Source organism: Acytostelium subglobosum, assembly GCF_000787575.1.
Source record: "Acytostelium subglobosum LB1 DNA, scaffold: scaffold5, whole genome shotgun sequence".
Taxonomy (NCBI): domain Eukaryota; phylum Evosea; class Eumycetozoa; order Acytosteliales; family Acytosteliaceae; genus Acytostelium; species Acytostelium subglobosum.
The window spans coordinates 436,237-449,708 of NW_012236527.1; the positions used below are offsets into that span (position 1 = coordinate 436,237).

The 13,472-nt window shown below is 44.9% G+C and overlaps 5 protein-coding genes across 5 annotated transcripts; 2 read left to right on the plus strand and 3 right to left on the minus strand.

Annotated features, from left to right (window-relative positions):
• Positions 1–85: 85 nt before the first annotated feature.
• SAMD00019534_029490 (hypothetical protein) lies at positions 86–1,836 on the plus strand (the record flags this gene model as incomplete). Its single annotated transcript, XM_012901082.1, has 4 exons — positions 86–644; positions 730–1,014; positions 1,074–1,212; positions 1,296–1,836. 4 exons carry the CDS (start codon positions 86–88, stop codon positions 1,834–1,836), a joined length of 1,524 nt encoding a protein of 507 aa, XP_012756536.1.
• Positions 1,837–1,873: 37 nt separating this feature from the next.
• On the minus strand, positions 1,874–3,130 carry SAMD00019534_029500 (hypothetical protein; the record flags this gene model as incomplete). Its single annotated transcript, XM_012901083.1, has 1 exon — positions 1,874–3,130. One exon carries the CDS (start codon positions 3,128–3,130, stop codon positions 1,874–1,876), a length of 1,257 nt encoding a protein of 418 aa, XP_012756537.1.
• Positions 3,131–4,126: 996 nt separating this feature from the next.
• SAMD00019534_029510 (hypothetical protein) lies at positions 4,127–4,519 on the plus strand (the record flags this gene model as incomplete). The annotated part of the gene is made up of 1 exon (XM_012901084.1): positions 4,127–4,519. One exon carries the CDS (start codon positions 4,127–4,129, stop codon positions 4,517–4,519), a length of 393 nt encoding a protein of 130 aa, XP_012756538.1.
• Positions 4,520–4,814: 295 nt separating this feature from the next.
• On the minus strand, positions 4,815–7,486 carry SAMD00019534_029520 (hypothetical protein; the record flags this gene model as incomplete). The annotated part of the gene is made up of 3 exons (XM_012901085.1): positions 4,815–5,664; positions 5,772–7,214; positions 7,332–7,486. The coding sequence occupies 3 exons, from the start codon at positions 7,484–7,486 to the stop codon at positions 4,815–4,817; spliced, it is 2,448 nt and encodes an 815-aa protein (XP_012756539.1).
• Positions 7,487–8,228: 742 nt separating this feature from the next.
• SAMD00019534_029530 (hypothetical protein) lies at positions 8,229–11,829 on the minus strand (the record flags this gene model as incomplete). The annotated part of the gene is made up of 3 exons (XM_012901086.1): positions 8,229–8,718; positions 8,801–10,266; positions 10,342–11,829. 3 exons carry the CDS (start codon positions 11,827–11,829, stop codon positions 8,229–8,231), a joined length of 3,444 nt encoding a protein of 1,147 aa, XP_012756540.1.
• Between the last annotated feature and the right edge of the window lie 1,643 nt (positions 11,830–13,472).

Consider the following 13,472-nt stretch of genomic DNA (forward strand, 5'->3'; position numbering starts at 1 on the left):
CAATTATCATGACAATAATCAAGACCACGATCATCGGGATCATGACTTTATCGACTCACATGAAGATGACGACCAAGAGGAACACATGTTTGTCATGGAGGATGAAGGTGGCGACGATGTCATCAGCTTGAAGAGTAGCAATAGTAGCGGCTTGACCGTACTGTCAATGTCAGTGGACGACATGGTGTTGATTGGCGAGGCAATTAATCAACATCAATCACAACAACAATGGACATCACACGATCAGTCTGACCATCCTCATCAACATCAACAACAACAAAGATTCGAAATAATATTCTACTTCCAGGCACATGAGACTGAGGTCATTGAGATACTTTGGTGCAAACAAATGTGTCCAAGTCTCTTGTTTGTGTCGACCAGTGTTTGCTCATCCAAGCTCTGGAGATTCAGTGACAAGACAACAGGCGATGCCACTGGTAGTGGCTACATCAACTCGCCATCACCATTGCGTATCACAAGCAGTCACAACAACCCATTCAAGTTTACATTGAAGAAGAGCTACGAACACGAAGAGATCTTCAATCTGAACTCAATCAGTCTAAACAGTGATGGTCAAACATTCCTCTCATCAGATGAATTCAGAGTCTACCTTTGGGATCTAAACATAGGGCAACAGTGCTTCAGTAAGCTACCCCACCTCGTTCATCATTCTTTCGATCAATCAATCATTGACACATACTTGCTCTCCACCAACCAACCAACCCGCAGACATCATCGACTTGAAACCAAGCAATATACAATTGTTAAATGAGATCATTAGAGTGACAGAGTTCCATCCATTACAATGTAATTCACTCATCTATGGTACAAGTAATGGTGTTGTCAAGTTGTGCGACATGAGGACTTCAGCACTATGTACAAGTTTCTCCAAAGCTTATGAAGCCAAACAATCGAATCAATCAATCTTCTCACATTATCTCAATACAATCCTGGATCTAAAGTTCAGTAGTGATGGTCGCTACTTTGTAACAAGAAACCTAGAGTCATTGTCCAGTAAGTTAGTTACTACGCCCACTCATGTAGCACTCATACTCATCCATCCATTCACTTAGTTTGGGATATCAACGTTGAAGATAAGCCACTGGCTACATATAACTTATATAATCAAGAATATTTATTGGCTAAACTCTACGATGTGTATGAATCATCATCATTCGTAGACAGATTTCCATGTACATTTATCAACTCAAGGTAAGTACCTGGGACCGTCATCACTCAATCATACCATTCCACCTTCACTAACTCAATCAATCATTCAATCAACCAATGAATAGCGAGGTAATCACAGGATCATATGACAACAAGTGTTTGGTTTGGAATCCATTCAGTTCTGATTCATTCAGTTTCGAATCAACTACACTGCCGCCATTGCTCCAACAACAACAACAACAATCACCGATGAATCAATTCTATAATCATCAACAACAGGATAATATTTATAACTTCCCACATATTTCATCACCTCCATTTACATCATCGACAATGGACAGCGCATTGCTGTCCTCAGCATGTGGGCAATCACCACGTGCCTCTGCACCACTGCGGTCTCCCCTGGATCCTTTACAGGATGACTACTATCATCAATTCAATTGGATACCCGTGCGCACTTGGTCATCCGCTGTAAACTCTGTACATAATCATTCGTTCAACAATAGCAAACTCTTTGGCAACAACACTGGTGATGGCAGTGGGAGTGGGTCCATGAATGACAGTCGCAAGCTCTCCATCAAAGACAACTTCAACTCGATCAACTGCGTCTCGTCCAGGAATGGTACAACTGCCATCAGCAACAAGCATCAACTCTTTATTTATTAAATGTCAATACCAATAATGGTGTCGGATTGGTTGGCAATCAAACATCCCTTATGATCACACACTTGATGGGCTTGTAACGACCTTGATTCTTCTTGGTAGACCACAATGAGAATGGACAGCCATCTGGAATAATAATAGTGAAGTTATCATTAATACTATTCAAACAATCAGGGTTGAGATACATAATGATTGTTCCAAGGGTGGGACATTGAGCAACTTGGTTGAGCCAATCCATCGATATATGTGGTTCACATCTATAGTCTCTCAACTCTAAACGTTCAATGCTCTTGTTGCACCCTATCATATCAGCTAGGTCACACAGTACCTCTTTTTGGCCAATGCCATCCAGGCATAGGTATCGCAATCTGGTCGCTGCTTCGAAGAAACGGCGACTGAACTGTGCACGTTGATTGGGTACTTGTCTGTTGTCCATCTTGAGGTGCAACCTCTCCAGTGTGGACTCTGTATTCATTTGCAAGAAGTGACCGACTAGGACCCAATCATTGATATCCATCTTCTTCCAAACGAATGACTTGACTGAGCCAGGGAGTATGGGTAGGTAATTCTCCACACTTTGGATATCTTCGTTGTCAAGTGCCGGAAACCTTAATGATAGATGCTCCAGCGTTTTGCTCTGTTCAATCGCAGCCTTGATCCCATCAACATCAGGAGAGTAGGGTTGCACCCAGCCAAGTTGTAATGATCTCAGCTTTTTGCTCTTTACTATAAAGGCTGAGAGTTTGGAATGAAGCTCAACCATATATATATGGTCGGATTCGTCCACTTCGAGTCTGACAGAGAATGAAAGATGCTCCAACATTGTGAATCCCTCGAGGAACAAGAAGAAGTCAACGAGTAGTGATTGATGACGGACACTATTGTGTAGTCTCAAAGATGTGATGTGTTCAAAGTTCAGGTATGAACTGATAGGCCATGAATTGATGAGATAGTCTCTATTGATATCGAGACCAAGTGATGAGAGGTCAATCGCAATGTTCCTTAGAGATTTCTTGTTCTGGATAAAGTTGAACAATGCCCCAATCTTTGTTTGATAGGTGATATTCCTACCACGGATCGGCATCCTATCTTCTCTAACTACCAACGTCGTTAGGTTGTCACCCTTGGATTGTAACAACACCAACACATGTTCGATGGTGTTCTCTTGCAACCATAGTTTATTCATGAGAAAGACTGTTGTGATATTGTCCATTACGATCCTCTCAGTTATAGTCTTGATGATCCTGTTCTCCATGCCAGCGATACAGTTGCTAAACATGATGCCACATGCACCCATTGTATATCTGTTGTCACAGTCGAAGTCATTGTAAGGCTTGCCGTCCAATCCAACGTTTAACCAAGGATCTCTATCAAATTTTGACTTTGGCTCGATAGTCTTGTCCAAATCATCTTTGTGATAGGTGAGGAATAGGTGTCTTGTAGATACAATTGTTTGTGTCTTCCAAAGATTGTAGCGATTGTTAAATTGAGTGACCAACCAATGTTCATCATAATATATTGCTCTCCTATTATACAACCATTTGAGATTGATTTTAAACAATGATCTTGATATATAATTGAAATGAGCCCATGATAATGTAGCTAATTGTTTACACCATAAATCACCAACATCATCCCAACATAACTTAATGATCTTAAATTGTATAATAAGAGGTAATAACACTGTCATTCAATGATATATTTATATCTCTAAAAATGTTAAAATGTTATTCATATTATCAAGTTTCAGTCGACTGAAACTACAGGGAGTTCTTCCTAGGATCACCATTATTCAATAATATTTCAATCTTGAACTTCTTGGAAACAATGTTCTTTTGACTTGAGAACTTTGAAACATCTCAAGTCAAGTGATCAGAGAAATAACTTGTTTTTTCAGTACCTTTCTCTTAAGGCGTATGAACGAATAGATACTTTATTCCAAAGAGATAAATCTTAATTATATTAAATAAAATATTGGGTTCTAATATATATACCTCGGGTTATCCGGTCGTCTCGTATCAGGTCGGACCATCGTCCCTTACTTGGTTACAAGCCGTGTCCTTTTGAAGATTGTAATGATAGTTTGGTATTTTGATTGGATGTCACCCACATAGTTTCAAAAAAAAGTGATCACTTTTGAGTGATATCCTGCAAATACTAGGGTGAGGAAGAAGAGGACATAAATCTGATTGACTTTTGATCATGGAACAAAATGTATAAATAGTCTAATCTGGACTTCATTAATACATCAATCCAACAATCTCTACCTCTATCTATAACTACAATAATAACAATGAAGTCATTCCAAATTATTGCCGCCTTGATGCTGGTCACCGTGACCTTGGCCTACGCCAGAAACGCCTACTTTGTCTTCTCCGATAACACCAACGAGTTCACCATCAAGCTCACCAACCCAACCCTGATCCAGCATGCTCGTGACCTCATTGCCAACAGAACCGAGGAGGGACGTGGAGTGATGGGAATCATCAAGCGCGGAGATACCTTCTACAACTGGCAGTGGTCCTACTACCTCGACCCAGCCACCATCTCCTTCTTCGACATGGCCGCCGAGGTCTGTGACGCTTCCATCGACTACGTCGAGAACCACCTCAACGAGGTTGGCGGTGCTCTCCTCCCAGGCAACAGATGGTGCCCATGGCAATCACACTTGGTTCGCGAGCTCTAAACCGGTCCCGTGCATCCAACTATCTTTCTTATTCACCAAGTCGCTCATCCGACCACCCTTAATAAACCTTCACCAGTATATGAGAGGTCTGACTCCATATACAATTTAGATGATTATTGATACTCTACAAGAGAGTTGAATTTTAATTTATATTATGATACAACAGCTGGTGACGTTGGGGCGTCAAGGGGAAAGTGAATGATCGTTTGTTTGAGTGAGTGAGTGTGCGTTTGACAATAAATAGGATGATTGAGGTGATGCTGATTGATTGATTGTTTGTTTACAGGTAGACGCGTCACACACTGCTCTTCCTCATACCCTTGAGCGTACTCTTTCGTTGCTCGATGGGCGCACGAGGCGTGGTGGTAGTGGACGACGATGAGGAGGAGGCACTTCGCGACAAGACACTGCAGTCGTCGTCTTTCTCGCCAAATGAGAAGTCCCTAAAATGTGAATCCAATGCGGCTGGCGTAGAAGACTTGCGCTTCTGATTGAATATCAGTTCGGGATTGAGGTCAGGCTCAATCGACGCCTGATCCTTGCCAGTAGAAGGTCCCACCTCTTCAATGGTGGGCTTAAATGGCGGGATAATGTGCTTGGACTCGAGCAGACGCCAAGGGATAAGGTCAAAGAAGGGATGATTCTGGATGTCCTGTACACCACCAGAGCCCAGTCTGTTCTTGGGATCGGGCACCAGCAGTTTCTCCAGCAGGTCCTGAGCATCCATCGAGAGGAACATGGGCAGGCGCAAGTTGCCCTGAATCATCGCTTTGTACATGTCGTTCCTGTTGGATGCCAAGAACGGGGATCTGCCCGTCAGCATCTCAAACAAGAGGATGCCCACCGACCAGTAGTCGGCCGCCTTGCCGTGGCCCGCGCCAGTGATAATCTCGGGTGCCAGGTACTCGGGCGTGCCGCAGAACGTCGTGGCGAACTGACCCTCGCCGTTCTTCTCTCCCACGACGCTGGTGATGCCACTCTTTGACAGGCCAAAGTCTGTCAACTTGATATGTCCATCTTCGTCCAGCAATATATTCTCTGGCTTGATGTCCCTATAAATGATGTTGTTCGAATGCAGATAGTCCAATGAAGTGATCACCTCTGCAATATAGAATTTGGCAAGTTCTTCAGGGAATCTTCCAGCTCTTGATTGATTGATTGGGGTGATGGATGTTAGTTCGCGCGTTTGATCACTTGGCGGGGGGTGATTGATGACCCATCAATCAATCAATCAGTGACAAGATCCACATACTTTTGTAAGTGTTGGAAGAGTTCGCCACCTGGAATGTAGTCCATGCACATGAAGAGGAAGTTGTCGTTTTGGAACGCAAAGTGGAGACGCACGATGAAGGGATGGTTCATGGTGCTCAGTACCATCTTCTCCGTGTTGGTGTGCGCGATCTGTTTCTTCTTTAGCATCTCCTTCTTGTTGAGCACCTTCATTGCGTACAGCTTGCCAGTCTCCTTGCGTCGCACCAGGAAAACGCGACCAAAGCTGCCCACGCCCAGAAGTCGCAGCACCTCAAAGTCATCGATACATAGCTTCTTCTTATTGCCGCTGCGGCTGGCATCGTTGTCTTCGCCACTAAAGTCGAACTGCACATCGGTCGCCTTAGGCTGCTGTGTTGGCGTGATCATTATCCTGCTTCCAAAGCTCGTGGGTCCACCTGCGTTGTTGGTGGATGTTGTTGTGACTGTACTGTTGTTGCTGCTGCTGCTGTTGATTGAGTTGATGTTGTTGCTGCCACTGCTGTTGCTGTTGACGTTGCTATTATTAACACGATTGGCAATGTGGTTGACACTTGGTGTACCTGTGGGTGACTGAAGCTGGATGGTCTTGAGCTGTACGGCGGACTGTTGCAAGCGGGGAGAGGTGGGTGGACTCAGCTGGAGATTCGGGGGTGGTGCAAGAGGTTGCCTGGTCGTCGAACTGATGTAGGGTGACATCTTTGACAACTCGACGATAGGCGATGGATCGTATGTATAGTTCTTCTTTTGGACCAGCTGTCTTTTGAGCTCCTCGGCTCTGGTCTTCCACACACGCGCACCCTCCATACTGTACAAACTTGGCGTGTTGGGGATGTGCATGGGCAGGGGTGAGCCTGGGATATGGTTCGTGTATTTGGACGGCGTCAGTGGCGCCAGACCCGGCGACGAAGTAGCAGTCGACGGCTGCTCCTGTTCCTTTAGCAATGACTTTGACAGGTTGATCGATGGTGGACGCCAGCTGTTTGGCATCGTCGTCGGCTGTTTCAGTGCGGTGGGCGTGGTCATCACAGACGACGCCATCACTGGCACGTGATGCTTTGGCGGTGACATGGCCACCACAGGGCCCTCATTATTGTTGTTGATGCCCTTGTTTGTAATGGAGATGCCGTGGTGTCCGCCGCCAATGATTGGCTCAGTGGGCTGTGTTCTGAGGCTGTGAATGGTCACACCGTCGGCAGTGTGGGCGGCTGAACTCTCGCCGCCGGGGATCTTGGCACCCACGCCCAGTCTCTTGAACTCAGTCACGATCATCTTTGCCTGCTCGACGCTCTCTGCCTCAAAGTGATACTTGTGCAAGAAGGTCATTGTGAACTTCTGTGAGTCCTGGCTATCCTGGCACACACTATACACATCAGTGTTCTTTACGAACCACTGGCATGTCTGACCATTAAGGTTGGACACTCCCTGTGAGCTGACTGCAATCGTCCTAATGTTTGTGTGAATGAGTGTTAGTGTGAGTGATTGTTCATTTGATTGGATGTGTTGTTTGAGTGGGGTGTGATGGGATCATGTGATTGATCGGTCCATCATTCAATTCACATACCTCTGTTGTCTCTTTCCATAACTGTTGACTTTGATCACATCGAATGAAGTTGTGTGGTGGTCCTTGTGATTGGAGAGGTCCTTCTCTTTGGACTTTCCAACACCAGGCAAGCCGAAACGGCCAAGCTTGCTCCCGCTCTTTTGTTTGAATGACATATATGTGGACCGACCTTCTTGGGTCAATGTCCTATCTATTCTATTATAATGTTCTTGTTGTTGTTGTGTTGATATGGACGTTGATTATGTTGATGTTGATGTAGTACTTGTTGTTACTTTTATGAATGAATGAATGAATGAATGAAGGGTTGTTGAACGAAATTTCTGTACTTGTTGTAAACCTTGCAACAGGAAGATTGGTGATTGATCTGTTCTGATGGGAGGGCCAGAAGACAAAGCCGGACAGATACTTGGGGAGGAAGATGAAGAAGGAGTCGACGATGTGTTCACTAACTCAAGTTACACTACACACACGATACACGACATTACATTCAGCATTCAGATTGATCAATCCCCATCCCAATCTCAACATCACCATTAAAATACTACAGAACAATCATTCGCATTGCAGAGCCTCCCGTCCAGTGAGCGACCCATCATTAAATTTAAATAAATCAAAAAGGCGATTCAGGATGGTCCTGTGGGCGCGACTGGATCATCAGCGGGCCACTCCCTGATCACACGCGATTGGGACCTACTTTTTGAAAATATCCGGACCCTCTCAGTGATAGAGAGAGACAGGACAGACAGCATCGGCTACATCGACCTTTGCTTTTTAATGCATTGCGTTGCATGGACCTGACTGACTGAATGACTGGTTGGTGGATTGATTGACGGATTGGATGGATGAATGGATTGGATGGTAGAACGGATGATGATGGTTGGTTGCATCAGACTACAATCAGAAATTGATGTCATTCAGAATGGATGCTGTTGGAGGTACTGTGGTCAGCTCCTGTGTGGGTTGGAAGGCATCGTCGTCTGCTGCGTTGTTGGTGTTATCATTATCTTTGCTCTGCAATAACTCCTCGGTTGGTTCATCTACCACAGCAGCAGAATGATGCGACTGGTCTGTTGATGCCGGTTCGCATTGTACTGATGTTGTTGTCGTTGATGTCGTTGATGTAGTTGTTGTCGATGTGCTCTCGCTGTTTATACTCATCTGATCATCAGTCATATCGGTCATATCGGAGAAGTCGTATGGCTCCACATCGTCGAATGCCTGTTGTGCATCCTCCATTGGTGTCTCTTCGCTGGAGGTTGATGCTTGTGTTTGCATTGGTGGTGGAGATGATTGGCCTATTGTTGAAGCGGCATTCTGCAGCTGTTGTTGTGTGGTCTGTACAAATGATTTGGCTCTAAATGTAAACAATGAATATAACCCTGGAGAGCTGTGGAAGATGTACGATACGTGTGAGTCCTTAGATGTCCCATCTTAATCAATCAATCAACCAATCTATCAATCAATCTTACCTTGCTAGCCACTTGTTCAGCTGCTCAAAGGACTCGCGGGCGTGCTTGGACTTTGGTTTGCGGGACACCTCGATCACATCTCGGTTGGAGAAGTAGAGTAGTTCCTGGCTCGCATTGTACATGTCAAAGTTCACGTTGGAGATGTGCACCAAAGGATACTCCTTGGTAGCGGCAAAGCCGTTGCGCTGGTGTTTCTGTTGGGTCGTGGCGTCTAGCGGGTAGCCGTCGGGCGTTGGGAATGGAATGGTGCTCATCTCGTAATCCTTGCTCTGTGGGCTGCCTGTCAGCCAGGTGACTCGCGACATGGTCACTCTGGCAATGTAGCCAGAGACATCGCTCAGGTATATGCTCCTCGAGTTCTCGATTCTCTTGCCATCTCGGCTGTCGTTGATCGATTGAACGTTGGGGCCAACATACAACAGCAAGCCCACCAGCTCACACTCCTGTCTGTTCTTTGTGATTGTGGCGCCATCAGTGTAGTGACCAAGATTGAGTATCTGGCCAGCTCCTGAGTTGTTGATGTTGATGTTTTTGTTTCCTTCAGCACCACCACCCATCGGTTTGAATGAAGATCGCTTGGATGACTGCAGCTCACTGATAGGGTTGCCCGTTGGCTTCCGAAGTTGTTGTGCTGGCGAGTAATAGTACTGCCTTGGCTGCACGTAGAAGAACTGATAGGTGCCATTCTCTTTGATTTCCTGAAGCATTTCCTCGGATGGATTGCTAAAGTGAAGGACGGTCTCATGTCCATTGGACGACACTGACTGCTGCTGGTTGTTGGTGTCCATTGGTATGTCATCGCTGAGTTGTACCGGAGGCAGAGGATAGAGCTGGACGTACTTTCCGGCGTTGGAGTACTTCTTGACGTCGGGCAGCTCAGAGGCATACTTGTTCGAGGGCAGATAGAGAGGACACTCCACTACCGTGTCGTAGAGCAGTTGGGAGGGCATGTAGTCAGTGAGAGTCTTGCTAGTGCCATTGGTGTAGTTCGTGGCGACTGCAGGCGACTTGTCAATCAGGTCGACGATCTTGAGCCGCAGCACTTGTGTGTAAACGTGCCCCGATGCAAAGCCCTTGGTCTCGGCCATTTCCCTGACCTCGGTGGTGACGCGCTCCATCCTTGCGTTGTTCCTTCGCTCGATCTCCATCTTGAGCAGACTCTGCTGCTCCTCGTTGAGACGCGCCACATACTCTTCCGATTGGCCACTGCTCTGGAAGAGGTCGTAGAGAGCGCTGGAGTCCCTGATCTTGTCAATGTTGGCTTTGGAATTGTACTTCTTCTTGGCATAGCGATTGGCTTCCTCTTGATTGATGCGCTCGTTAACCTCATAAGTTGCTTGCTCGTACAACTGCGCCGACTGAGACTCAATGTTGTCCTGTATCTTCTCATGCTCCTCCTTGCTTCGGTAAACAGTTTGCTTTGTATCTCCATTGGATGTGACCTTGTATATAATAGGTAGTACTTTCTGTTTGATTGATTGATTAAGGTGTTAACAAGATGTGGGCGAGGAGGAGCCCAAGACCAAGGCGCGTGAACTTACCTGAACCCTAACATTGATGCAGGCAACAGTTCCACTTCCTGGAACGATTGATCGAAGGGTCACGGGGAAGTTTGGTTGCTTTTGAAGACCTAACTTCTCAAACCAGGCCGCTCTTCGTGTACTGTTGGCAAACAGTTGCAGGTATACACTCTCGCTGCTGTCCTCAAGTGGCTCGCATCCATTCTCACAGCCAATGAGCTGTGCACCTTGTATCCTCAGCTTTTGTCCAACAAAGATCTTGTTCTTGCTCATACAATGTGTGAGGTGCGGGTCTAGATAAGCCTTGATTGCGTACCAGCCATCTGTGAGTTCAACCACAGCGCGAGCCAACTGTGGCTGCTTCTGTGGTTCGTCTGCAGCAGCAGGCTGCTCATCAGCATTGTCTTTGTCTTGTTGCTGCTGCTGGTCGTCAATGCCATTGGAGATGATGTTTGAGACGCATAGGATCATGTGCCTCTCTGATGAGTCATCGCGTTGATAGATCCTCTTGATGATTGGCGGCTTGCCCTGGCCGAGCTCCTTTGCGATTCGATGCTTGATTTGATCAATCACGCGTGACAGGGTGAGATACTTCCCGCCACAGACAGTGGGGAAGGACCTCTCCATTGCCGCCAACTTCCAGACGATCCAGCCATAGTGATTGTGCAGCCAGTCCTGCTGGTCTGAGCTGATGACTTTTTCGCCGATGAGCTGAAGCATGATCTCGCTCACGCCAACCAACTTTTGTTTGAATCCACGTGCCTTGACATCGGCTGTGCCTTCAAACTTGAAGTCCACTGCATTGGTCCTGTTGACCTCCAACACACGGGGCGTGACCAAGCCAACTGGTGAATGAGCGAATGGTTTGCCAAGGTCTTTCAGCTTGGTTCTTCCATCACTTGATATGATTGTATCGTTCTTGTTGTTACCGTTGGTGTTGTTGTTGCCAAGGCTAGGTGTTGTTTTGGTAGGTGTGACAAGTGATGTGGTCTGATGCAAAGATAGTGGGTTCTTCTTGGGAGTGATGGGCAGAGTGAGGGCTGTGGTACCATTGGAACGCATTGTGTTTCCATTGAGTGAAGGCTTCAAAGAGGAAGTGTGATTGCCCAGTGATAACACGCTACCGCCTGTTGCTGATGTGGAGGCTGGCGGTGAGAAGGCCTGTTGTTTCTTTACCAGTGATGGTTTTGGCGGTGCAGGGGGCTTTGGTGTGAGTCCTGTTGTCGATGTTGCAGTCATCGTCTTTGTCGACAATGGTGTTGTGGGATTGGTCGCAGCAACTGAAGTAGTAGGAGTGGGGGATGGAGGTGACGGTCTCTCCTTTGTTGTTGCTTGAGGGACAGATGATGCCGATGATGACTGTGAAGGTGTTGTTGAGGTACGCGATGTTGATAAAGAAGGAGTGGATGTTGTTGATGTTGTTGATGTTGTTGAGGTTGTTGAAGTTGTTGGAGTCGATGTCTTCACAGGTGAGATGAAGCCCTTCTTGGGTGGTAGGTTGTATAGCATGTTGCCACTCTTTGATGTCGATAGGGATGGTTTCTTGGCGTTGTGGCATTGTTGTTGACTGATGGTGTCAAAGGTGTAGACAGAGGTTTGGTTGGTGTTGTGRAATTGTCTACTTGCATTTCCATTCACAGCATTGTTGTTGTTGTTGTTGTTGCTMTAACAATGTGATTGATGTTGTTGTTGGTGTCTGCTGCCACAGCAACAGGAGCAGCGGCAGCTACTACTGGTGTAATTGGTGTTACATCATTGATGTTTTGTATTGGTTGTAGTAGTGAATCGACATCTTCATCTTCAAACTTGAATGCTCGAGCCTTGTTTAGACTCTCTTCAGTGACAACGATTGCAGTTTTCCTTCCTGTCATAAAGCCTGTCATTCCTACAGCCAATGTCTTGGAGAATCCTTTTGCGAATATATCCTCATCTTCATCATCAGCAAACAAAGGATGGTCCTCTATTGACTTTCTCTTCTTATTGCCTCCTCCATTATTATTATTATCATTATTGTTGTTATTATTGTTGTTATTGTTATCTTGTTCATCATCATCATTACCAGATGATGATGTATTTGATTGAGGTGAGTCACCTACATCCTTTTTGAAACTCTTCATTTCAGTATGTATGTATGTATGTATCAATGCAAGTGATATGATATTGGATATACACTAGACTCGAAGCAATGTTGTCCAAGTCCTAGGATTTACTCTGTGTGAAGTCATGACTTTCTAAGAATTTGAAACTCAAAGAGAGTCATTTTTTGAATGACCCACTTTAGTTAACATGTCACTGTTCAACAGATAATGAAGAGGTATAAGTTAGAGGCAGTGGAAGTTTACTCGTAGTTAATAATTGTTTTATTGAGTATGTCGATAGACTTACATTAACAAATAACAAACAAGAAAATGTTAAAGTTACCCCGATTCGTCTTCTTGGGTAGACAGGAACCAGAGGTGAGTGTTGAGTCCAGTAGGGCCAGTTATTGTCAGACATCTGCATTCCAATTAGGTCATAGTCACCTTTAATGTTTTCGAAATGAGATGGAGAGTTCTTCCATGCCTCTACTACCTCGGTATCAGATTGTTAACCTGCAGCAACATTCTCAGCAGCACCAGCTGTAAACTCTGATGATCCAGATACCGCGAACCTCTCATAAAGGACACCATTAGGATCATTGTGTGTCATTTTCTCTATTCTAATGTTATTGATTCAATGAAAACTGAATGATTTAGATATAATTGATTATTTGATTGATTGATTAATCATACTTACTTAGATTGGTATACTGAGTGTGATTGGGTAGAGTCCATTAGACATGGACAGATACGGAGTAGTTTCTTTCCATTTTCTATTCTTATCTTGTTCACCAAATACAAATGATAGTATGGAAAAGAAATTGTCTGGTTTGCATTAGTTATTTCCAAAGTCAAAGACAATAATAAAATAACAATAATAATATTTAGAGTAATATTATTTCCCTTCATTCTATATAATTGAAGTATGAATAAACAATTATTTATTTAAGTACTAAAAAAAAAGATCATTGATCATTAATTTTCTAATGAATCATCTTGATCTGATTGATGATTATTGGTACATTGAACTTGTTTGTGTAAGGATACAAACTCAAAAATAATACCAACTTTGGT